Source organism: Scyliorhinus torazame, chromosome 18 (genome assembly GCF_047496885.1).
Source record: "Scyliorhinus torazame isolate Kashiwa2021f chromosome 18, sScyTor2.1, whole genome shotgun sequence".
Lineage (NCBI taxonomy): Eukaryota > Metazoa > Chordata > Chondrichthyes > Carcharhiniformes > Scyliorhinidae > Scyliorhinus > Scyliorhinus torazame.
In genome coordinates, this window is record NC_092724.1 from 79,950,285 (window position 1) to 79,977,308 (window position 27,024).

Genomic DNA, 27,024 nt, shown 5'->3' on the forward strand with positions numbered 1-27,024 from the left:
TCTGCTCCCCTTTTTGAACAAAGGGACCACATTTGCTATCCTCCAGTCCTCTGGCACTATTCCTGTATCCAATGATGCCATAAAAATCAAAGCCAATGGTCCAGCAACCTCTTCCCTGGCCTCCCAGAGAATCCTAGGATAAATCCCATCAGGTCCCGGGGGCTTATCTATTTTCAGCCTGTCCAGAATTGCCAACACCTCTTCCCGACGTACCTCAATGCCATCTAATCTATTTACCTGGAGCTCAGCATTCTCCTCCACAACATTATCTTTTTCCTGAGTGAATACTGACGAAAAATATTCATTTAGTATCTCGCCTATCTCTTCAGACTCTACACACAACTTCCCATCCCTGTCCTTGACTGGTCCTACTCTGTCCCTAGTCATTCGCTTATTCCTGACATACCTATAGAAAGCTTTTGGGTTTTCCTTGATCCTTCCTGCCAAATACTTCTCATGTCCCCTCCTTGCTCGTCTTAGCTCTCTCTTTAGATCCTTCCTCGCTACCTTGTAACTATCCATCGCCCCAAATGAAACTTCACACCTCATCTTCACATAGGCCTCCTTCTTCCTCTTAACAAGAGATTCCACTTCTTTGGTAAGCCACGGTTCCCTCGCTCGGCACCTTCCTCCCCGCCTGACCGGTACATACTTATCAAGAACACGCAGTAGCTGATCCTTGAACAAGCTCCACTTATCCAGTGTGTCCAACACTTGCAGCCTACTTCTCCACCTTATCCCCCCCAAGTCACGTCTAATGGCATCATAATTTCCCTTCCCCCAGCTATAACTCTTGCCCTGCGGTGTATACTTATCCCTTTCCATCCTTAACGTAAACGTCACCGAATTGTGGTCACTGTCCCCAAAGTGCTCACCTACCTCCAAATCCAACACCTGGCCTGGTTCATTACCCAAAACCAAATCCAATGTGGCCTCGCCTCTTGTTGGCCTGTCAACAAACTGTGTCAGGAAACCCTCCTGCACACACTGTACAAAAAACGACCCATCTAATGTACTCGAACTATATCTTTTCCAGTCAATATTTGGAAAGTTAAAGTCTCCCATAATAACTACCCTATTACTTTCGCTCTTATCCAGGATCATCCTCGCCATCCTTTCCTCTACATCCCTAGAACTATTTGGAGGCCTATAGAAAACTCCCAACAGGGTGACCTCTCCTTTCCTGTTTCTAACCTCAGCCCATACTACCTCGGAAGATGAGTCCCCATCTAGTATCCTCTCCGCCACCGTAATACTGCTCTTGACTAGCAGCGCCACACCTCCCCCTCTTTTGCCTCCTTCTCTGAGCTTACTAAAACACCTAAACCCCGGAACCTGCAACATCCATTCCTGTCCCTGCTCTATCCATGTCTCCGAAATGGCCACAACATCGAAGTCCCAGGTACCAACCCATGCTGCCAGTTCCCCTACCTTATTTCGTATACTCCTGGCATTGAAGTAGACACACTTCAAACCACCTACCTGAACACTGGCCCCCTCCTGCGACGTCAAATCTGAGCTCCTGACCTCTATACTCTCATTCTCCCTTACCCTAAAACTACAATCCAGGTTCCCATGCCCCTGCTGCATTAGTTTAAACCCCCCCAAAGAGCACTAACAAATCTCCCCCCCAGGATATTTGTGCACCGCAGGTTCAGATGTAGACCATCCTGTCTGTAGAGGTCCCACCTTCCCCAGAAAGAGCCCCAGTTATCCAGAAATCTGAATCCCTCCCGCCTGCACCATCCCTGTAGCCACGTGTTTAATTGCTCTCTCTCCCTATTCCTCATCTCACTATCACGTGGCATGGGCAACAACCCAGAGATAACAACTCTGTTTGTTCTAGTTCTGAGCTTCCATCCTAGCTCCCTGAAAGCCTGCCTGACATCCTTATCCCCTTTCCTACCTATGTCGTTAGTGCCAATGTGGACCACGACTTGGGGCTGCTCCCCCTCCCCCTTAAGGACCCGGAAAACACGATCCGAGACATCACGTACCCTTGCACCTGGGAGGCAACATACCAAACGTGAGTCTCTCACGCTCCCACAAAATCTCCTATCTGTGCCCCTGACTATAGAGTCCCCAATTACTAATGCTCTGCTCCTCTCCCCCCTTCCCTTCTGAGCAACAGGGACAGACTCTGTGCCAGAGGCCCGTACCCCATGGCTTACCCCTGGTAAGTCGTCCCCCCCACAAGTATCCAAAGCGGTATACTTGTTTCTCAGGGGAACGACCGCAGGGGATCCCTGCACTGACTGTTTTTTCCCCGTCCCTCTTACAGTTACCTATCTATCTCCAATCTTTGGTGTAACTAATTCCCTGAAGCTGCTATCTATGACCCCCTCTGCCTCCCGAATGATCCAAAGTTCTTCCAACTCCAGCTCCAGTTCCCTAACTCGGTCTTGGAGGAGCTGGAGATGGCAGCACTTCCTGCAGGTAAAATCAGCAGGGACACTAACGGCATCCCTCACCTCAAACATCCTGCAGGAGGAACATTGCACTCCCTTCCCTGCCATTCCTCTAACTTTCTACCAAGATCTGGCTAACAACTAAATTAAATTTTTTTATATATAAAAAAAAAAATTATTAATAACAATAATAAAATATGGTACTTACCTCACACCAAAGGGTTTTATTATTAGGTTAGAGGAGGAGGGCGGGTGGGAGACACTACACGTGTAGTGTCTCGGGTTTCCTCTCCACCAGAATTTATTGGTGAGGGTCTTCCCAGAAGTCCGCGGGTCGACTTCCTGTTCCTACCTTAAACACTAGAATTTTAAAAAAAATTTAAAGGAGAAACTTACCTCACAGAAATCACTTCCGCACTGCCCCCGCTGAAATGGACTAGCCTGCTCCGCTCCTGCTGAAATCGACTTGGCCTGCAAGGTAAGTAAGTTGTTAATCTGTACTCACCTCACCACAGACAGCGACCTTTTAAATGGTCCCCTCTGCCTCGCAGCCCCCGCGCTTTTTCAAAATTCCCGCGCTGATTCTAAGGTCCCAGCTCTCACTCCCGAACTCAACAGCTGACCTGCAAGGGAAGTAAGTTAATCTGTACTCACCTCACCACAGACAGCGATGTTTTAAATGGTCCCCTCTGCCTCGCAGCCCCCGCGCTTTTTCAAAATTCCCGCGCTGATTCTAAGGTCCCAGCTCTCACTCCCGAACTCAACAGCTGACCTGCAAGGTAAGTAAGTTAATCTGTACTCACCTCACCACAGACAGCGACCTTTTAAATGGTCCCCTCTGCCTCGCAGCCCCCGCGCTTTTTCAAAATTCCCGCGCTGATTCTAAGGTCCCAGCTCTCACTCCCGAACTCAACAGCTGAACTGCAAGGTAAGTAAGTTAATCTGTACTCACCTCACCACAGACAGCGACCTTTTAAATGGTCCCCTCTGCCTCGCAGCCCCCGCGCTTTTTCAAAATTCCCGCGCTGATTCTAAGGTCCCAGCTCTCACTCCCGAACTCAACAGCTGACCTGCAAGGTAAGTAAGTTAATCTGTACTCACCTCACCACAGACAGCGACCTTTTAAATGGTCCCCTCTGCCTCGCAGCCCCCGCGCTTTTTCAAAATTCCCGCGCTGATTCTAAGGTCCCAGCTCTCACTCCCGAACTCAACAGCTGACCTGCAAGGGAAGTAAGTTAATCTGTACTCACCTCACCACAGACAGCGACCTTTTAAATGGTCCCCTCTGCCTCGCAGCCCCCGCGCTTTTTCAAAATTCCCGCGCTGATTCTAAGGTCCCAGCTCTCACTCCCGAACTCAACAGCTGACCTGCAAGGTAAGTAAGTTAATCTGTACTCACCTCACCACAGACAGCGACCTTTTAAATGGTCCCCTCTGCCTCGCAGCCCCCGCGCTTTTTCAAAATTCCCGCGCTGATTCTAAGGTCCCAGCTCTCACTCCCGAACTCAACAGCTGACCTGCAAGGTAAGTAAGTTAATCTGTACTCACCTCACCACAGACAGCGACCTTTTAAATGGTCCCCTCTGCCTCGCAGCCCCCGCGCTTTTTCAAAATTCCCGCGCTGATTCTAAGGTCCCAGCTCTCACTCCCGAACTCAACAGCTGACCTGCAAGGGAAGTAAGTTAATCTGTACTCACCTCACCACAGACAGCGACCTTTTAAATTGTCCCCTCTGCCTCGCAGCCCCCGCGCTTTTTCAAAATTCCCGCGCTGATTCTAAGGTCCCAGCTCTCGGTAAGGCGCTGCTCCCTACGCACCCATCCCACATCCCAAACCATAGCCCTCGCATCTGGGTCCCACTCGGTTCAAATCACGGGGTACTGTATTGCGGATCTCTCGATCCAGGGTGCCAAATACACCCGTTTCAAATTTTATATCCTCCCTCACCTCTGTGCCCCACTGCTGCTCGGACTGGATTTCCAGTGCAGCCACCGAAGCCTGACACTGAAGTTCGGCGGACCCTTGCCCCCCCTCACGGTGTGCTGCCTTGCGACACTGAAAGTCGCACCCCCTCGCTATTCGCTAACCTCACTCCCGACTGTAAGCCCGTCGCCACCAGGAGCCGGCGCTACAGTGCCCAAGATATGGCTTTTATCAAGTCAGAGGTCCAGCGTTTACTGGGACGGGGTCATCGAGGCTAGCAACAGCCCTTGGAGAGCGCAAGTGGTGGTAGTCTGGTCCGGGGAGAAGAAACCGATGGTCGTGGATTATAGCCAGACCATAAACCGATTCACGCAGCTTGATGCGTACTCCCTTCCTCGCATCGCGGAAATGGTAAATCGGATCGCACAATACCGAGTCTTTTCCACGGTCGACCTCAAATCTTCCTACCACCAGCTCCCTATCCGACCAAAAGACCGCCCCTATACTGCCTTCGAAGCAGCCGGCCGGCTCTTCCACTTCCTCAGGGTCCCCTTTGGTGTCACAAATGGGGTCTCCGTCTTTCAAAGGGCGATGGACCAAATGGTGGACCAGTACGGTTTGCGGGCTACATACCCGTACTTGGACAATGTCACCATCTGCGGCCATGATCAGCAGGACCATGACGCTAACCTCAAAAAGTTCCTCCAGACCGCCCGAGCCCTTAACCTGACCTATAACGAGGGCAAATGCGTTTTCCACACCACCCGGCTGGCCATCCTCGGCTATGTCGTGGAAGACGGGGTCCTAGGTCCCGACCCCGACCGCATGCGCCCCCTTAAGGAACTCCCTCTCCCCCGCAGCCTCAAGGCCCTCAAACGGTGCTTGGGGCTTTTCTCCTATTACGCCCAGTGGGTCCCCAAGTTTGCGGACAAAGCCCGCCCACTCCTAAAGACCACCACTTTTCCCCTCTCGGCTGAGGCTCAATTGGCCTTCAACCGCATCAAGGCCGACATCATCAAGGCCGCCATGCACGCGGTGGACGAAACCATCCCTTTCCAGGTAGAGAGCGATACATCAGACATCGCCCTGGCTGCTACCCTCAATCAAGGAGGCAGACCAGTAGCGTTCTTCTCCCGAACCCTCACCGCCTCCGAGATTCGACACTCTGCAGTCGAAAAGGAGGCACAAGCCATTGTGGAGGCTGTGCGGCGCTGGAGACACTACCTCGCCGGTAGGAGGTTTACCCTCGTCACCGACCAACGGTCGGTCACCTTTATGTTCGATAACACGCAACGGGGCAAAATAAAAAACGATAAAATTTTGAGGTGGAGGATCGAACTCTCCACCTCCTCATACGATATCAAGTATCGTCCAGGGGAGCTCAACGAGCCCCCAGATGCCCTGTCCCGCGGCACATGCGCCAACGCGCAGGAGGACCGCCTGCAAGCCATCCACAATTACCTCTGCCACCCAGGGGTTACCCCGCTCGTCCATTTCATCAAGTCCCGCAACCTACCTTACTCAACCAAGGAGGTCAAGGCCATGGTCTGCCAGTTCTGTGCGGAGTGCAAACCGCACTTCTATCGGCCAGACAAGGTTCGGCTCGTGAAGGCTTCTTTGAGCGACTGAGCGTGGACTTCAAGGGGCCCCTCCCGTCCACCAACCGTTATGCCTATTTCCTCACCGTGATCGATGAGTTCTCCCGTTTCCCATTCGCCATTCCCTGCACCGACATGACCTCAGTAACGGTGATTAAGGCACTGCACAGCATCTTCACCCTGTTCGGTTTCCCTGCTTATATCCACAGCGACCGGGGTACATCGTTCATGAGCGATGAACTGCGTCAGTATCTGCTCAGCAAAGGCATCGCCTCGAGCAGAACGACCAGCTATAACCCACGGGGAAACGGGCAGGTGGAGAGGGAGAACGCGACCGTGTGGAAGGCTGTCCTTCTGGCCCTGCGGTCGAGAAATCTCCCAACCACCCGCTGGCAGGAGGTCCTACCCGATGCCCTACACTCCATTAGGTCACTCCTCTGCACGCCCACAAATGAGACCCCTCATGAACGATTGTTTCTCTTCCCCAGGAAGTATACCTCCGGGATCTCGCTTCCACCTTGGCTGACGGCTCCGGGACCTGTTCTTCTCCGGAGGCACGCGAGGAGCCATAAAACGGACCCCCTAGTTGAAAAGGTCCGACTGCTCCACGCCAACCCCAGTTACGCCTACGTGGAGTACTCCGACGGCAGGCAAGATACGGTTTCCCTCCGGGATCTGGCGCCCGCTGGATCCTCCACCACAGACGCCCCTTCCCGCACCGCTCCCCTGCAGGACCCGTCGCCCCCTACAACACACCCCCTTCCGGCCCTACCACCCGTTGGTGAGCTCCTACCGTGCGCCCCCCCTTTACACACCCCGCCGGCGCCGGCTCCGCTACCCCCGGCCCTGCCTAGTTCCTCTGCCCCGACCCGGACCGAAGCTCCGACCGCTGTGCTCCCGGATGTGCCCTCAACCGGGACGTCCGTGCCCGCCGCACCACCGCCCGAACTGAGGAGATCGAGGAGGACGATCCGGCCGCCGAGACGGATGGACCTATGATGGCACTTCACACCCGCCGGACTCCTTTTTAAACAGGGGGTGAATGTGATGAACGGTTACTACCTTATCATCATGTAAGGTGATGTCCCCTTTAAGACCAGGCTTGGAACCCTGGGGACTCCGCCTCTGGCTCCGCCCATCTGGGAGCCATACATAAAGGCCTGCCTCATGGTCTGTATAGCAGTCAGCTCTCGTCCAAATCTGTAGCATAGTTATTAGCCTAATAAAGCCTTCTTTACAGTTTAATCTCTAAGCATCATTATTGAGGGTACCTCAAAAGGTTCCCATCTGCTCTTTCATATACAAATATTAGGGGCTCTATTTAATGGAAATGAAACAGAATGCCCCTTTGGTTGCATTTAGCACGGTGTTTTCTAGCACTTGCAGCACCAAGAACAACCCCGCTATTAAACAGGCTTCTGCTTCATTTTTGGGACTCGGCAAGGAACGCGCCGCCGGGGCCACACTGAGGCTCATATCCTGCACTAATGAGCTCAGCTCGCTAGTGCAGGAAGAGATCGGGGCACCATTTTTAAACATCGCCCCAATCTCTGGTCCTCCCACCATGGCCTCCAGACCTCCCCCCTCCACCCCATGCCCCAACTTACCAATTACTGGGTGGCAGTGCCAAGATACCAGGCTGGCTGTGCTATGGTGCTCAGGTGGTATTGGAAGTGCCAGGGTTCAACCGTGCCCAGAGTTCAACCACCCGAGGGAACCCGATCGCCTTGGACCCCGATCGCCTTCTCACTAACTTCTGGAGACTTGTGCCAAAGCCAAGAAGAGCTTACTCACTGACTAGTCAAGCAGGAGCCTGACATAGTTACACTTGTTAAATCATAGCTTACAACCAATGTTTCAGCCACCACCCCATCACCATCTCGCTGCCACGTGCAATGAATTAAATTGGGTGAAGACTGGCATGTGATGCAGGAGACCACAGGAAAAGGTTAAGGGCAGCACGGTAGCACAGTGGTTAGAATCATAGAATTTACAGTGCAGAAGGAGGCCATCCGGCCCATCGAATCTGCATGGCCCTTACAAAGAGCACCCTACTCAAGCCCACGTATCTACCCTAACCCGTAACCCCCACTTAACATTTTGGGACACTATGGGCAATTTAGCATGGCCAATCCACCTAAGCCGCACATTTCTGGACTGTGGGAGGAAACCGGAGCACGCCGAGGAAACTCACGCTGACACAGGGAGAACGTACAGACTCCGCACAGACAGTGACCCAGCCGGGAATCAAACCTGGGGCCCTGGAGCTGTGAAGCAACTGTGCTAACCACTATGCTACCGTGCTGTAGAGTTGCTTCACAACTCCAGGGTCCCAGGTTCGATTCCTGGCTAGGGCACTGTCTGTGCGGAGTCTGAACGTTCTCCCCGTCCGTGTCTCTGTGGGTTTCCTCCAGGTGCTCCGGTTTCCTCCCACAGTCCAAAGACATGCAGGTTAGGTGGATTGACTAGGCTAAAAAAAAATGCCCAGAGTGTCCAGAAAGAAGGTTAGGTGGGGTTACGGGGATGGGGTGAAGGTATGGGCTTAGGCTGGCCGGTGCAGACTCTATGGGCCAAATGGCCACCTTCTGCACTGTAAATTCTATGATTAAGATGCATCACTTCTGGCCAGAGCTGGTTGCAAATGCTTCAGCTTTGTGTTTTGCAGCGACGTGTTGGTCTCCTCCATTTTTGTGAATGTGGACATACTGTCATGCCGTAGTGGAATTTAAATTCAGATCTTCAGATTGTTAGTCTAGTCCTCTGGATTACTCGTCCAGTAGCATGGCTGTCATTCCCATACTCATCAGAGAAATAAAACACCGCCTCCTGATGTTTAAATGTTCACCACCATTTGTGACTGGATGTGGCAAGACTGCAGAGCTTTGACCTGATCTGTTTGTTGTGATTGTTTATCTCTATCTATAAAATGTTGCTTCCCCTGTACAGCTTGTTTGTAGTCACGTGTTGTAGCTTCACCATGACAATACTTAAATGTTTTGAAATTCCTGCTGCTGCTCCTGGAATGCTGTCCTACACACGATTGAACCATGGCTGGTTTCCTGGCTTGATAGTACTGGTAGAGTGAGGGATATGTGGGGCCATGAGGTTACAGAATGTGGTAGGATAAAATTCTGCTGTGGTTGATAGCCCACAGCACCTCATGGATGCTCAGTTTTGAGCTACTAGAACTGTTCTCAATCTACCCCATTTAGCGTGGTGATAATGCCACACATGATGGACAGCGTCTTCAGTGTGAACATAGAACATACAGTACAGGAGGCCATTCGGCCCATCGAGTCCGCACCAACCCACTTGAGCCCTCACTTCCACCCTATCCCCGTAACCCAATAAACCCTCCTATCCTTTGTGGTCAGATGGGATTGGCAATTTCCGCACCTAACCTGCACATCTTTGGATTGTGGGAGGAAACCGGAGCACCTGGACGAAACCCACGCAGACACGGGGAGAACGTGCAGGTTCCGCACAGACAGTGACCCAGCGGGGAATCGAAACTGGGACCCTGGCGCTGTGAAGCCATAGTGCTAGCCACTTGTGCTACCCAAAGATCGGACTTTGTTCCAAAACATTTTGTCGGTGGTCATTCCGACAAATACAGTCATGGACAAATACATCTGTGAGAGACTGGTGAGGACGAGGTCAAGTAGATTTCTTCCTTATTGGGCCTTGAACCATCTGCCCCAAGCCCAATTTCACAGATATGTCCATCAGGATGTGGCCATTTGGGTCAGAGTATTGTACTCTTGGTGGTGGGCATTTGAGTCCCTTACCTAGAGTACGTTCTGTTCCCTTGGAACCCTCAGAGCTACCTCCTAGCGGTGTTCAACATGGAGGAGTGCTGATAAATTTGCTGAGGGTGGTAGGTGGTAATCAAACACTTGCCTGTGTTTGACCTGATTCCATGAGAGTTCATGAGGTCCAGAATCAATGTTGTGGGACAGGACATACTTGAGGACGGTGATCCTCGAGTCTGGGACAATGCTGCAAGGTATGATTTGGTGAATATGACTATGCCCGACTATTGTTCTCCCCATTTTGGCACAGGCTCCCAGTTATTAGTGAGGAGGTGGGTGACTGAGTAGGTTTTGCCTTTAACTTTCCAGTGCCTCGGTCAATGCCAAATGGTCCATTCTGTTTCTTCTTGCACTTTTCTGTAGCATTTTGGTACAACTCGAGTGGCTTGCCAGGTCTTTCAGAGGGCAGTTAAGAGTCAACCACGTTGTGTGTCTGGACTCTCATGCAGGGCAGACTGGTTAAGGATGGCAGATTTCTTTTCCTGGGGTACATTAATGAACCAGATGGGTTTTTACAACAATTTGGAAGTCTCATCATCATCATAATGGAGACTGACTTTTATGAAATACTGGATTTATCAATTATATATCCTAGTATTGTGGCATTTTAACTCATGTCTCCGGAGCATTAGTCCTGGCCTCTGTATTCTAAGTCCAGTAACATGATCAGCTGAGCTACTGTCCCCTCATCTAAAAGATGTCACCTCTGACTGTGAAACACTCCCTCAGCATTGCACAGGAGCATTAGCTTTGATTTTTGTGCTCAAATCAACCACCTGACTCAGAGGAGAGAGTACTACCAACTGAGGCATGACTAACACCGGGGGATTGGGGAGATGTGTGAGATAGGATGAAGATATGTTTGAGGAAACAGTGGAATCACACCTGAAGAAAGGACAGGCTATGTGAGGAGGGGATGACACAGAGTAAGGATTAAGAGATATGTGAGAATGTATGCAGTGAGGAATAATGGGTGCAAGTTACCTCTAATAATCTTGGTGTGTGGCGAAGATGTTGTATTATAATTGCCAGGGTTTTTTGATTCAGGGCTTGTCGGATATAATGCCGTCCCCGACCTTGTGCTGTCAGCACCTTTTTGCAGGTGATGGTTTTCTCCAAGGCAACTGAGAGCTGAGACAACCTGAGAAAATAGGAAAGCAGCATAACAATTTATGCAACTACAGGGAGTTTATTTGGTCAGAACATTGAATACAGGAGTTGGGAAGTCTTTTTGAAGTTGTACAAGACATTGGTACGGCCACACTTGGAATACTGTGTGCAGTTCTGGTCACCCTATTATAGAAAGGATATTATTAAACTGGAAAGAGTGCAGAAAAGATTTACTTGGATGTTGCCGGGACTTGATGGGTTGAGTTATAAGGAGAGGCTGGATAGACTGGGACTTTTTTCCCTGGAGCGTAGGAGGCTTAGGGGTGATCTTATAGAGGTCTACAAAATAATGAGGGGCATAGATAAGGTAGATAGTCAACATCTTTTCTCAAAGGTAGGGGAGTCTAAAACTAGAGGGCATAGGTTTAAGGTGAGAGGGGAGAGATTCAGAAGGGCCCAGAGGGGCAATTTCTTCACTCAGAGGGTAGCGAGTGTCTGGAATGGGCTGCCAGAGGTAGTAGTAGAGGCGGGTACAATTGTGTCTTTTAAAAACATTTAGATAGTTACATGGGTAGGATGGGTATGGAGGGTTATGGGTCAAGTGCGGGCAACTGGGACTAGCTTAATGGTAAAAACTGGGCGGCATGGACTGGTTGGGCCGAAGGGCCTGTTTCCATGCTGTTAACTTCTATGATTCTATTCTATGAGTTAAACGCAAATATCCAAAGGTTCGTGTTCGAGTTACGTTGCTTCGCGATAATGCCTTTCGAAAGTGATATCTCACTATTTGCCTCATGACTGAAAAAACATTTGCTTTTAAATATGAACTAAACTCACCGCAGAAAATTAAGGCTTGTTCATTTCTGACTAAGCACCTTTTTAATCAACATGATAAGTGATAGTTACAACCAGTCAACCTCTCTGGCACTGAAAATTAATGGTTACAAAATTGCAGTCTCTTTCCTTCAGACTTTAATTGTTAGAAATTTTCAAATTGTAAATGTAAAATTTTAATGTATATTTCCAAAACATTTTATATATGTTTTCTCTTGATCCCATCTTTTGTTCCTACTCCTCGTTTCTCTGCCTAATTGGACATTGAATTCACTCACTCTAATTTACACTTCCTTCTCCATTCTTCTGCTGTTATTTTCATAATCCTTTAATCTGCTTGGTTAAGGTGATACACAGTCGTTTGCTTTATTAATTTCAGTCCCATTGCCCGGTTTCCCTTGCTGCTCACACTGCTGTTATCAGCTCACACTTCCAGCGTCTTGCCAGACAGAAAATGTACAAACGTAAACATGTGGTCTAACTAGATCAATGTTAGAAGCCTCACAACACCAGGTTGAAGTCCAACAGGTGTATTTGAAATCACAAGCTTTCGGACTGCTGCTCCTACATCAGGTGAAATGGAGACAGATTCACAATCACAGCATATATAGAAGAGACACAATTGCAAGATAATTATAGATTGGAATGTGAAGAATGGTTGGGATGTGAGCTTTTACAAGTAAACAAATCTTTACAGGAACAGACAATGTGAGTGGAGTGAGTGATAATCCCAGGTAATCGAGGTGCGAATTGTCTCAAATCAGGACAGTTACTAGGATTCTGCAAACCCAGACAGTATGGTGGGGGTTACATGTAATGTGACATGAACCCGAGATCCCAGATGAGGCCGTCTTCCTTGCCTCAACCATTGAAATGGGAATTCAGTCTGGTTGACAGAATTTGGTTTTTCTTTTACTCCTTTAGGTCACTCCATAAAACCTCTCTCTTCAGGAAAGGAATTCCAGTTAAAGAACTGGCCACCAATGGTGGAGCAATTAGGCAATTAAAATCAGGGAGGGTCAAGAGGCCAGAACGGGAGGAGTAGAGGTAGCTCGGCGATTTGCCAGGCTTGAGGGGCGAGGCCATGGAGGAATTTTAAAAAAGGATGAGCATTTTAACATTAAGGTGTTGTTTAACTGGGAGCCAATTTAAATCAGTGAGTACAGAGGTAATGGATAAATGGGACTACATGTGGACAGCTGCGCTTTGGATGACACAAGTTTGTGGAGAGTATGGAGGTGAGAGGCCTGGCCAGGAATGCACTGGAATAATCAAATCTAAAGATAAAAAAGGCACGGATGAAGGTCTTGGCAGATGAGCCGAGGCAGCGGCAGGTACTGGAATGTCATGGAGGTAGAAATAGGTGGTCTTGGTAATGGCACAAATTTGTGGATCTAAGCTCATCTCAGGGTGAAATACAACATCAAGGATACAAATATGATTCAGCCTCAGACATTTGCAGGGAGATAGAGTGGGTAGTCAGAGAATTGTGTTTGTGGTGCGAATTGAAGACAATGGCCGCGATATAGCGGCCCTGCTAGCCATGGGCGCAAATCCCATAATGGCCGCTAGATATCGCAAGGGGCCTAAAACGGGTTTTGCGCCGGCGAGACTTCGGATTCTCATCCTCCCCGACCCCTTCTGATGATACAATCAGGTTCACGCTGAGAAACGGTGGGAACATGATTTGCAAACTTAATAATTTGCTTCCACTCTCAACATATGTTCCCACCTAGCTAGCATGACATCACATCGCCGCAAATCACTACTGGTTTTCAAAAACGAAAACCAGTCCTGGTAACCATGTCAGGGGCACACAGGTAATTATAACACACGCGTGGACATGCCCCCTGGCACTGCCAAGGTCAATGCAAGGGTGGCAGTGCCAGGGGTGGGCCATCTAGGGAGATTGTGTGTGGTTGGGCAGGGGCACACCCTGATGCTTTCGGAGTGAGGAGATCCCTGTTGCTTTTAGGGTGATCCTCCTGGTCTGTGGGGGGGGGGGGGGGGAAGATGAGGTCATTTTCTGCACAGATTGAGGTGTTCATTAAAGATGGAGCCCCGGGGTGGGATTTAGCGGGCCTGTATATCGCGGGCGCCAATCCCATCATGGCCGCTGAATCTTGCGAATGGGATTTGCACCGGCGAGATCTCAGTTTGTGATCTTCCCCGCCACCCCCCCCCCCCCCCCCCCCCCCCCCAACAGAAAGGGCATTACTGGATGAATTTGCATTAATTTAAATGTAATTAAACAGCTGAACGCCACAGTGTTCAGCCCTGTGGAATGCTCCTCCCTAGCAATGTGACATCACGCTGGTGAGATTTGCTACTGGTTTTCGGAAAACAAAACAATCGTGATGACCACGCTGTGCGGAGCTGCCTGGTGGCCCTGGGGTTGAGGGCTGATTCTGGGCATTGTCCCTGGCACTAGCCAATGAGGCTCCCCTGATGTCTGATAGGATGGAGTACGAATGGTTCATGGCAACTACACCATGGGGATAAGTGTGCCTCCATTTCTATAGTTGGGGGAGTGGGAGTGGAAGGAGTCCCCCATGCACGTGGGGGCTGGGAGGGAATTTAGATTTTTGGCATTTTGGGGTGCCCTTTAAAGATAGCATCCCCACCTCTGTAGAGCCAGTTTACCGGTTCTTTCAGCACCTCCACATCCCCCCCCCCCCCCCCCCCCGCCCCACCAGTGACGGTACATACAAATTACACCAATCCCCCCACCACCACCACCACCCCGATTTGTTAATTGAGAGTGAGTCAGGATATCTGGAGTGAAAACCTGGCTGTGTTTCTGGAGAGGAACATTTCGGTTTTCAGTCAGAACCTGGTATGTGTCACCATTTTGGAAATTTCTACCTCTGATCTCTGTGGAGCCAGGCTTGCCGGCTCTTTCAGGCCTTGCCCTACCAGAGTGTGGAGTGAAAACTCAACTGTGCAGCTGAAAAGAAACATGCCAGTTTTCAGTCTGAACCTGACGCTGTCACACTTTGGGACGATTCACCCAATGGTTCATCCAAGACAGCAGACTGATAGTTCAGAGACAATGTTGGTGTGGTAATGGTGCACAACACCAAGTTTTACTGAGGGTCATGAAATTCATTTTGGATCTTATTTGAATATTTATTCCCTCAGGCCTCCATAATGACACAGGCTGTCAGAACTCACTTATAGGGCGCGATTCTCCGGCCTGGTTATGCTCACGCTCAAGCGAAACGAGGCCGGTGAATGGCGGGAGAGACCAAAAACGAGATCCGCACTGGGCGCCAAACTGTTTGTGATGCAACCGGCCTGCTCCCATAGGTGAAATGAGGATCTCGCCGTAGCGTGGCGATAAACCAATTATCACCACTTAAGACCTATTTCCATACAATGAACGAGGGCGACCCCATATCTAATGGCCTACCATCATTCAGTGGCTTCCCCAGTAAGTACTAAAGCTGGCGCCGAGTAGTACTCCTTTTGAAAAACGCGAACCTGGCCGAAGGGCTTCTGTGGGGAGCCTAGGAGGAGTAGCCACTTTCCTCACAGGCAAAGAACCCGGGGGCGCTGGGCTTGCCACCCCAGTGACCGCTGGAGGGCGAGGGTCTATCGGCTAGGTGTGGGGGATCCCTCCGCAGAGGTGGGCCCCCATGGGGGGGGGGGTGCTTGTGGGGGGGGGTGAACTGGAAGGCAACCGCTCGCTGCACCAGCATGCCAACCACTGGATTGTGTGTAACCGTTCTGGGGGCAACCATTGTCCCTGCCTGTCTGCCCCACTGATCAGCCATCCCCCCACACCGAATGCTGAGGCTCTGGCAGTGCGACTGAAAGCTATTGCTAATAGGGAATTGGCAACCTTGGTAATGTAATGCAAGTGGATTCTCGTGGTTGGGCGAGCCATGTAGCATGTGGGAGTCATCGCTTAGCATCCCAATCAAACCTTGATGCTTGGACACTGTGCTGGAACAATGTGGGAAGTAACACCACACATGCAATATCCGACCACCCAGAGGATGGGACATAGCTCTGGGGACATGTCCACGGTCGGAGGGTGGGTGAGTGCTATGGGGAGGGAGGAATGCCTGGAGAGATGGACAAAGGGTACGGAGATTCCCGTACCGGCCTCCCCGAACAGGCGCCGGAGTGTGCCGACTAGGGGCTTTTCACAGGAACTTCATTGAAGCCTACTTGTGACAATAAGCGATTATTATTCTTAGATCAGTCCACATTGCGGAAGAAAGTGACAGAGGCATCATAATGGTTGTTCAAAACGGAGTTTAATGTGCTGTACAGTACCCCACTCTCGGTTGTGCTGCCCCCCACCTGTAACCCCCCCGGTGCCCTCGGTGATCCTCAACGTGCTTGGCTCTCCTAGTTCTATCACTAAGTCTAGGTGTTTCCCCAGAATGCACACCTGAGGTGGAGGCTGCCAGCTGACTATCTCTTCCTGTGGCCTTTGATATCTCTGGTAGGTGGCCTCTGGTCCGGAGGGCCCGGCTCACTTGTCGGTGGCACATGCACAGCTGTGCTGCCCTGCCCCGTGTGCTGACCTCAAGACATGGCCTCAACACAGGGGTGGAACTTAGGGAAGCTGGTGCCCACCCTCATCACTCCATGGGATAGGTCCGGGTTGGCACTGAGTGCCCCCTCCTCTCGAACCGTACTCTTAGGACCCTGTGGTCCACCTTGGGATGGAGGGGCAGCTGGTTTGAGCCCTGGCTGCCCCTGCATAATCTGGCTCTGCCAGCCCTGCCGGCTCCCCATGGTTGGCACCATCGTGTCGACGCTCTCGGCGACGATCCTCAGTGACTGGGCCATGTTCTGCAGCGCCTCAGCCAAGCCCACCTGCTACTGGGACAAGCTCTGCAGCGCCTCGGCCATGCCCATATGATGTTAAGTAATGGGTTAAGAGACATTGCAATTAGTTGTCTCATTTATGTTAAATATCCATTAATTGACACTGATATGTAAAAGGGCTTCAGGTGGCCTCTGTCAGGTGGTGTGTTGTTAAGAGTTTTGTGCAGAGGCTGTTGGAAGGAAATGAATGTGTGTTTGTGAAAAAGGAACAGAACTTTAGACTCTTCATATTACAGCAACAAAAACGTCTAACAATTGGTAGCAGAGAATGGTTGCTGTGTAAATGTGAAGGGTTGAAAGATACAACTTTCCAGATCAAACCAAGGAGTGAGTGAGAAAAGAAAAAAAAAGAAGGAGATATATGGCTGAACCGAGGATAGAGATGGCTGGATATGACTATCCTCCCTTATTTTCTGAAAGGGAATCGTACGACCAATGGAGAAGCGCAGTAGTTATGTGGACTTAGGTAACTGCTTTGGGAAAGAGAAAACAAGGTATGGCATTGGCTCTTTCTCTACCATATGGCAGTAAAATCCGAAACAAAGAGCTTTCTGAGCTGGAATTGGAAGAGTTAGACTCAGAAGAAGGTCTGGAGACTTTATTACATTTTATGGATAAGATTTATAAGAAAGATGACTTGTTAAGTGCGTATGAAGCATGGTCGGATTTTGATAAGTTCCGGAAAATGGAGGATATCTCCATGGAAGACTATATAATGGAATTTGGCAGACTATATAAAAGACTGCAGAAACACAACCTGGAATTTCCACAGTCTGTGTTGGCCTTTAAATTACTTGACTGTGCTAGAGTGAGCAACATGGATAGGCTCCTGGTTTTGACAGGAGTTCAGTTCACTGATAAGGATACCTTATTCGAACAGATGACAAAAGCTTTACAAAAGTTTCTGGGGAAACATTCGATTCCGATGGCTCTGATGACCCAAACAGGTCAGCCTGCAATAAGGCAGAATATGGAAGATACACTTCGAAATCGTATGGCTACGAACAGGGCTCAAGACTATAGAAGGAGACCGAAACAAGGAAATTATGAAGACAGAAACCCAGTTAGAACCTACAAGGAAGATGAACCCCAGTAATGCATGGGGCATGATAAATCAATGTTCTCGATGTGACTCTCAATACCATTATGCTTTCAACTGTCCAACTCGTTATGATAGAGTGTTTGAAGGGACACATGACACGGAAGAGACAGAAGAGGAAAAAGATAGTGACCAGAAAGAAGGCATTGTCCTATTGACAAGCAGTTTTACGCCGGTAATGAGGGTGTTGGTTGCAGAATCCTTCAACTGTGCTGTATTGGACAGTGGCTGCACATCTACTGTGTGTGGAAGTGACTGGTTAAAATGTTACCTGGACTCTTTGAATGCTGAAAATCGTAACAAGGTTAAGGAATTTGAAAGTTCCACAAGTTTAGCACAGGGCTAAATCGCTGGCTTTGAAAGCAGACCAAGGCAGGCCAGCAGGACGGTTCCAAGGCAGGCCAGCAGCACGATTCAATTCCCGTACCAGCCTCCCCGAGCAGGCGCCGGAATGTGGCGACTAGGGGCTTTTTTACAGTAACTTCATTTGAAGCCGACTTGTGACAATAAGCGATTTTCATTTCATTTCATTTCATTTCAAGTATCAGGTTTGGGGATGATAATACTCTGAAGTCGCTGAAAAGAGTGGTCATCCCTTCCAATAAAGCCGGAGTGAATCATTTCATTAGCACGGATGTTGTATCAAGTGAGATACCTCTGCTTCTGAGCAGACCGTCGATGAAGAAAGCACACATGAAACTGGATATGGAACAGGATAAGGCAACAGTTTTTGGAAAGACGGTGGACTTACAATTTACACAGTCGGGACACTATTGTATCCCATTACTGACAAATAATTTTTCAAGTAGAGTGGTTAATGGCAGTTGAAAATGGGACTTTAGCTGATAAAAAGCTTGTGGTATTAAAATGCATAGGCAATTTGCACATCCGTCTCCTCGGAGGCTGAAACATTTATTAAAGGATGCAGGGGTAAGGGATGACAACTATACTAAACTGATAGAACAGGTTAGTGACCGCTGTGAAGTTTGTAGGAAGTACAGAAGGACACCAGCACGACCGATAGTAACACTACCTTTGGCCAGGGATTTTAACGACATTGTGGCCATGGACCTTAAGATCTGGGATAAAGCAAATGATATATTTATTTTGCATTTTGTAGATTTAGCAACCAGATTTAGTCAATCAATGATTGTACGAAGTAAAGAAAAGAGAGTAATTCTGGATCAAATCGTGGAAAAATGGATAGGGACAGGAATGGATCCACCGGTAAAATTCCTTACGGACAATGGGGGAGAATTTGCTAATGATGAGTTTAGGGATATGTGTGAAAACATGAGTTATGAATATGGCTGCAGAAAGCCCATTTAGTAATGGTGTCTGTGAAATAAATCATGCTGTCATCGATGACATGCTTCGGAAAATTTTGGCAGATCGACCAAATTGCCAGCTAAATTCAGCTTTAGCATGGGCAGTTCATGCAAAGAATTCATTGCAGATGGTTGGGGGCTATAGTCCATTTCAATTAGTGTTTGGTAGAAATCCTAAAATTCCATCCATTTTGGATGACCAGCCTCCAGCTTGGGAGGGGACTACAATTAGCTCAGGTTTTGCTGAACATTTAAATGCATTACATCGCAGTAGAAAAGCTTTTTTGGAAGCAGAAGTCTCTGAAAGAATTCGCAGAGCTTTAAGACATAACGTACGGCCATCAGATGCCATTTTTCAGCAAGGAGGCATGGTATACTATAAGAGAGACAATTCTAATGAATGGAAAGGCCCAGGGAAGATCATAGGCATTGATGGCAAAACAATTATTTTGCAACATGGTAAATCAAACTGTTAGGGTACATTCACCAAGGATAATGGGTACAGATTACAAATTTTCAAACTTAGAGCAGACAGACATGACGAGGAACCAGAGTCATCTGGTACAGACTATGAGGACCAATTAACTGATATAGACACGGTTTCTGTGGAGGAACACAACACTTCTGATGAATTAGAACAGGCCATTTTTCCGAAAGGGCACCTGCCAAAAGTTGGTACAAAAGTGACATACTTGCCTGAAGGGTCTAGTCAATGGAAGGATGCAACTGTTATTAGAGCAGGGAAGGCCACTGGAAAGTATAAACATTGGTTGAATGTACAGCATTCGGGGGAAGGAGTCAAGACAATGGACTGGGAAAACGAAGTTCAAAAATGGAGGGCACAGAAACGCAGTGCCAGTTCAGATAGTACAACGGATAGTGAACAGGTCCGCAGGAAAAGGTCGAGAACTATTGAAAGGACATCCCACAGGAGAAGTGAAAGATCAAGCCGTAGCAGTACAGAACGAGATACCAGGCGGGAGAGGGGACGTAGTTTATCAAGATCTTGGAACATGATTAAGACTACGAATACTAATACTAATGCACGTGAGATTTTGGTGGCTTCAAATAAATTAGATGAAAAAATTATCAAAGAAGCTAAACAGCAAGAATTGCATAGTTGGAGTGCATTTGGGGTATACACGGAAGTACCGGATAGGGGACAAAGAGCTCTATCCCACAGATGGATTTGCACGGAAAAGGTTCTTCTGGATGGAACTTATAAGGTAAAGGCCAGGCTTGTGGCAAGGGGATTTGAAGAAAACTTAGAAGATCAGGATTTAAGGGTAGATTCACCTACAGCAGGAAAGAGTATTTTAAAGATCTTCTTGGCTCTATTAGCCACAAAGGCATGGGAATGCAAATCTATAGATATAAAAGCTGCCTTTTTGCAGGGGCATCAGCTCCAGAGAGACATTTTTCTCCGTCCACCTAAAGAAGCAGCTAAAACAGAAGGGGTACTCTGGAAGTTGAATAAATGTGTATATGGATTAAATGATGCATCTAGAGTATGGTATTTTTCGGTAAGGTCAGTTTTGTTAAAGTTAGGCTGTTGCCAGTTGAAAGCAGATCCTGCAATGTTTTACTGGCACTATACTGGCATTTTTATGATGCATGTCGATGATTTTCTGTGGGGTGGGACTAGTGATTTTAAAGCTATTGTAATCTCTGGTTTGAGGAAAGAATTCAGGGTTGGAAGGCAGGCTTCCGATGCATTTAAATATATTGGGCTGGAAAATTAGACAGACTAAGTTAGAACATAGAACATAGAACATTACAGCGCAGTACAGGCCCTTCGGCCCTCGATGCTGCGCTGACCTGTGAAACCACTCTAAAGCCCATCTACACTATTCCCTTATCATCCATGTCTATCCAATGACCATTTGAATGCCCTTAGTGTTGGTGAGTCCACTACTGTTGCAGGCAGGGCATTCCACGCCCTTACTACTCTCTGAGTAAAGAACCTACCTCTGACATCTGTCCTATATCTATCTCCCCTCAATTTAAAGCTATGTCCCCTCGTGCTAGACATCACCATCCGAGGAAAAAGGCTCTCACTGTCCACCCTATCCAATCCTCTGATCATCTTGTATGCCTCAATTAAGTCACCTCTATACCTTCCTCTCTCTAACGAAAACAGCCTCAAGTCCCTCAGCCTTTCCTCATAAGATCTTCCCTCCATACCAGGCAACATTCTGGTAAATCTCCTCTGCACCCTTTCCAATGCTTCCACATCCTTCCTATAATGCGGCGACCAGAATTGCACGCAATACTCCAAATGCGGCCGCACCAGAGTTTTGTATAGCTGCAACGTGACTTCATGGCTCCGAAACTCAATCCCTCTACCAATAAAAGCTAACACACCGTACGCCTTAACAACCCTCTCAACCTGGGTGGCAACTTTCAGGGATCTATGTACATGGATACCGAGATCTCTCTGCTCATCTACACTGCCAAGAATCTTACCATTAGCCCAGTACTCTGTCTTCCTGTTATTCCTTCCAAAATGAATCACCTCACACTTTTCTGCATTAAACTCCATTTGCCACCTCTCAGCCCAGCGCTGCAGCTTATCTATGTCCCTCTGTAACTTGTAACATCCTTCCGCACTGTCCACAGCTCCACCGACTTTAGTGTAATCTGCAAATTTACTCACCCATCCTTCTACGCCCTCCTCCAGGTCATTTATAAAAATGACAAACAGCAGTGGCCCCAAAACAGATCCTTGTGGTACACCACTAATAACTGGACTCCAGTCTGAACATTTCCCATCAACCACCACCCTTTGTCTTCTTCCAGCTAGCCAATTTCTGATCCAAACTGCTCAATCACCCTGAATCCCATGCCTCCGTATTTTCTGCAGTAGCCTGCCGTGGGGAACCTTATCAAATGCTTTACTGAAATCCATATACACCACATCAACTGCTTTACCCTCATCCACCTGTTTGGTGACCTTCTCAAAGAACTCAATAAGGTTTGTGAGGCACGACCTACCCTTCACAAAACCGTGTTGACTATCTCTAATCAAATTATTCCTTTCCAGATGATTATACATCCTATCTCTTATAAACCTTTCCAAGCTTTTGCCCACAACAGAAGTAAGGCTCACTGGTCTATAGTTACCGGGGTCGTCTCTACTCCCCTTCTTGAACAAGGGGACATTTGCCAGCCTCCAGTCTTCTGGCACTATTCCTATAGACAAAGATGACTTAAACATCAAAGCCAAAGGCTCAGCAATCTCCTCCCTAGCTTCCCAGAAAATCCTAGGATAAATCCCATCTGGCCCAGGGGACTTATCTATTTTCACACTTTCCAGAATTGCTAACGCCTCCTCCTTAAGAACCTCAAGCCCTTCTAATCTAGTAGCCTGAATCTCAGTATTCTCCTCGACAACATTGTCTTTTTCCTGTGAATACTGTGAATACTGACAAAAAATATTCATTTAGCACCACTACTATCTCCTCGGACTACACGCACAACTTCCCACTACTGTCCTTGACTGGCACTACTCTTACCCTAGTCATTCGTTTATTCCCGACATATCTATAGAAAGCTTTAGGGTTATCCTTGATCCTACCTGCCAAAGACTTCTCATGTCCCCTCCTGGCTCTTCTTAGCTCTCTCTTTAGGTCCTTCCTAGCTAACTTGTAACTCTCGAGCCCCCTAACTGAACCTTCATGTCTCATCTTTACATAAGCCTCCTTCTTCCTCTTGACAAGTGTTTCGACTGCTTTAGTAAACCACGGTTCCCTTGCTCGACCACTTCCTCCCTGCCTGACAGGTACATCCTTATCAAGGACACGCAGTAGCTGTTCCTTGAACAAGCTCCACATTTCCATTGTGCCCATCCCCTGCCATCCGATGCATCCTAAGTCTTGCCTCATCGCATCATAATTGCCTTTCCCCCAGATATAACTCTTGCCCTGCGGTATATACCTATCCCTTTCCATCACTAAAGTAAACTTAATCGAATTGTGGTCACTATCACCAAAGTGCTCACCTACTTCCAAATCTAACACCTGTCCTGGTTCATTTCCCAGTACCAAATCCAATATGGCAACTTTACGTCAGCAATCTTATTTGGAAAGCATCACCCCAATAGCAATTAGTCGTGGCCGAGTTTCACAAAAAGACGCAATGGTTTCAAAGATAGAAAAAGAGCAACTGCGAAGTTTAATTGGGCAACTGAACTGGTTAGGTAGACAGACTAGACCGGACGTGAGTTTTGATGTCTTAAGAGTTGAGTACAAAAATGAATGATCCCAAAGTGGAAGACATAATAAGAGCAAATAAAGCGTTGGCCAAACTGAAAATGCAGGAGTGTGTTTTGAAGTTCCTGGTTTTAGGTGACCTTAGGCACTTGAAACTCATAGTTTATAGTGATGCGTCCTACGCACGTCTTTGGACTGTGGGAGGAAACCAGAGCCCGGAGGAAAGCCACGAAAATGCGAGGAGAATGCTTAGACTCTGCACAGACAATGACCCAAGCCGGGAATCGAACCTCGGGCCCTGGCACTGTGAAGCAACAGTACTAACCACTGTGCCGCCGAGAGACTGATAGCGAAGGTAAGAGCCCATGGGATCCAAAGAAATTCAGCAAACTAGATCCAGAATTGGCTGAGTGGCAGGAAGCAGAGGGTGATGGCTAAGGATTACTTTTCTGACTGGAAACGTGTGTCTAATGGGGTCCCACAGGGATCCCTTGTTGGAGCCCTTGCTGTTTGTGGTTTATATAAATGATTTAGACATGAGTCCAAAGGTGTGCGGGTTAGGTAGATTGGCCATGCTAAATTGCCCTTAGTGTCCAAAAAAAAGGTTAGGTGGGGTTAGTGGGTTACAGGAATAGGGTGGAGGTGTGGGCTTAAGTAGGGTGCTCTTTCCAAGGGCCAGTGCAGACTTGATGGGCTGAATGGCCTCCTTCTGCACTGTAAATTCTATGTTATTATGAATGTAGCAGAGTTGAACAATAAATTTGTGGATGATACCAATATTAGTGGGGTGGTAAACAGTGAGGAGGATAGCCTTAGATTACAGGAGGATGTAGACGGGCTGGTCAGATGGGCTGATCAGTGGCAAATGGAATTCAATCCGGATAAGTGTGAGGTGATGCACTTGGGCAGGACAAATAAGGCAGAACCCTGGGAAGCACCGAGGATCAGAGGGACTTTGATGTGCATGTAAACTGGTCCCTTCAGGTAGCAGGGCGGGTGGATAAAATGGTTAAGAAGGCATATTTTTTACTTGCCTTTATTAGCCAAGGCATAGAGTTGAAGAGCAGGGAGGTTATGCTGGAACTGTATAAAACATTGGTTAGACAATAGCTAGAGTGTTCTGTGCAGTTCTGGAATCCACATTATTGGAGGGATGGGTGCAGAGGAGATTAACCAGGATTTTGCCTGGACTGGAGAGTTTTAGTTATGAAAAGAGATTGTCTAGACTGGGATTGTTTTCCTTGGAGCAGAGGAGATTGAAGAGGACATGATTGAGTTGCATAAAATTAGGAGGACCATAGTTAGGAATAGACAGTAAGAAACCTTTCTTGGAGGGATTAATGGCCAGGGGGCATGGATTTAAGGTAAGGGGCAGGAGGTTTAGAGGGGATGTGAAGAAAAACCTTTTCACATAGAGGGTGGTGGGAGTCTGGAACTCACTGCCTGAATTGAATGGTGGAGGCAGAGACCCACATAACATTTAAGAAGTATTTAGGTGTGCACTTGCGATGCCCAGACATACAGGCAATCGGCCAAGTGCTGGACAGTTCGATTAGAATACTTGGGTGGCTGTTGTTGACCGGCGCAGATGCAATGGACTGAAGGCCTTTCCTGTGCTGTAGACTCTATGACACACACGCTTGCTCTGACTCCCACGCATGCACACTTGCTCCCTCTCTCACACTCCCACACACATTCACTTACATTCATTCTGAATCCCACACACAATCTTTCATAAGAACATAAGAACTAGGAGCAGGAGTAGGCGTCTGGCCCCTCGAGCCTGTTCCGCCTTTCAATGAGATCATGGCTGATCTTTTGTGGACTCAGCTCCACTTTCCGGCCTGAACATCATAACCCTTAATCCCTTTATTCTTCAAAAAACTATCTGTCTTTATCTTAAAAACATTTAATGAAGGAGCCTCAACTGCTTCACTGGGCAAGGAATTCCATAGATTCACAACCCTTTGGGTGAAGAAGTTCCTCCTAAACTCAGTCCTAAATATACTTCCCCTTACTTTGAGGCTATGCCCCCTCATTCTGCTTTCACCCGCCAGTGGAAACAACCTGCCCGCATCTATCCTATCTATTCCCTTCATAATTTTATATGTTACTATAAGGTCCTTCTAAATTGCAACAAGTACAGTCCCAGTCTACTCAACCTCTCCGCGTAATCCAACCCCTTCAGCTCTGGGATTAATTTAGTGAATCTCCTCTGCACACCCTCCAGCGCCAGTACGTCCTTTCTCAGGTAAGGAGACCAAAACTGAACACAATACTCCAGGTGTGGCCTCACTAACACCTTATACAATTGCAGCATAACCTCCCTAGTCTTAAACTCCATCCCTCTAGCAAGGAAGGACAAAATTCCATTCGCCTGTTGCACCTCTAAACCAACGTTTTGCGACTCATGCACGAGCACACCCAGGTCTCTCTGCACAGCAGCATGTTTTAATATTTTATCATTTAAATAATAATCCTTTTTGCTGTTATTCCTACCAAAATGGATAACCTCACATTTGTCAACATTGTATTCCATCTGCCAGACCCTAGCCCATTCACTTAACCTATCCAAATCCCTCACCAGACTTCCGGTATCCTCTACACTTTTTGCTTTACCACTTATCTTAGTGTCGTCGGCAAACTTGGACACTTGGTCCCCAACTCCAAATCATCTATGTAAATTGTGAACAATTGTGGGCCCAACACTGATCCCTGAGCGACACCACTAGCTACTGATTGCCAACCAGAGAAACACTCTCCCCCATACACACACACTCCTCTATATAGCACACTCATACATACACAAACACTCTCTCTCTCGTTCACACACACATTGTAAGGCTCCTTCCTGTTCAATCCTGTCTATTCTCTTATTTCCCCTTTCTTTTATTTTTGGCGTTACATTTTTTATCCAAGGATGATTTAATGACATGTGTCTTCAAGGCCTGTATCTTTGATTCAAGCAACACAAAAAAACAGTGGCCTGTGCCTTTAATTCAAGCAGAGAATTTCAGCAGCAGGCGAGATCACTGTGTTAGTCTGTGCTGGTTCAAACTGGAGTTGTGGACCAGCACCGTGACAGAGATTGGCTTGGACTGTTTCATTTAATTGGCTGATGGACAATGAATTGGCCCAAAGCGCTGTGCTCTGCCTAGTAACGGGCGGATCTTATTTAATCGGAAGACTTATTAGAGTCCCGAGGATGCAGTTCAGTTTTGATTCTGGCAACTTGATGAAGGGATCGAACTAACTCTCTCCAAAAAAGATCCAACTAATTCTCTCCAGAAGGCCACTCATAGAATTTACAGTGCAGAAGGAGGCCATTTGGCCTATCGAGTCTGCACAGGCCCTTGGAAAGAGGACCCTACTTAAGCCCACACCTCTGAGGACTGACTCTCTCTCCAGCAGTCTGGGTGCCGTTTTCGAGACTCCAGAGGCATGAAGTCAAACCACGAGCTATAAGCAAGGGTTGATGAATACGGAAGTGTTGGGCGGTGGTGGTATAGTGGTTAGCATGGCTGCCTCATGGCACCGAGGACTAGGGTTCAAGCCTGGCCCCGGGTCACGGTCCATGTGGAGTTTGTAGTTTCCCCATGTCTGCATGGGTTTCACACCCACATTTCTCCCACACGCGCACTTTCTCTTCCGCACGCACACACTCTCTCTTCCGCACGCACACACTCTCTCCCCTACACACACTCACTTGCTCTCTCCCCTGCACACTCACACGCTTGCTCGCTCCGCGGCACACTCACTCTCCCCCCCCCCCCCCCACCCCCACACACACACACACCCACCACAGCCAGCCTCTCCTCCCCACGCTCCCTTGCACTGGCATTCTTGTGCAGCACCC

General features: G+C 48.2%; 1 protein-coding gene across 6 annotated transcripts in view; it reads right to left on the reverse strand.

Annotated features, from left to right (window-relative positions):
* Nucleotides 1-27,024, reverse strand: part of LOC140395329 (uncharacterized) — a 228,540-nt gene that overhangs the window by 128,996 nt on the left and 72,520 nt on the right. For all 6 annotated transcript variants that reach the window (XM_072482959.1, XM_072482960.1, XM_072482958.1 and 3 more), the window contains one exon: nt 10,726-10,882. In XM_072482959.1, coding sequence (XP_072339060.1) covers nt 10,726-10,882 — 157 coding nt within the window. The remainder of the gene's footprint in view (nt 1-10,725; nt 10,883-27,024) is intronic.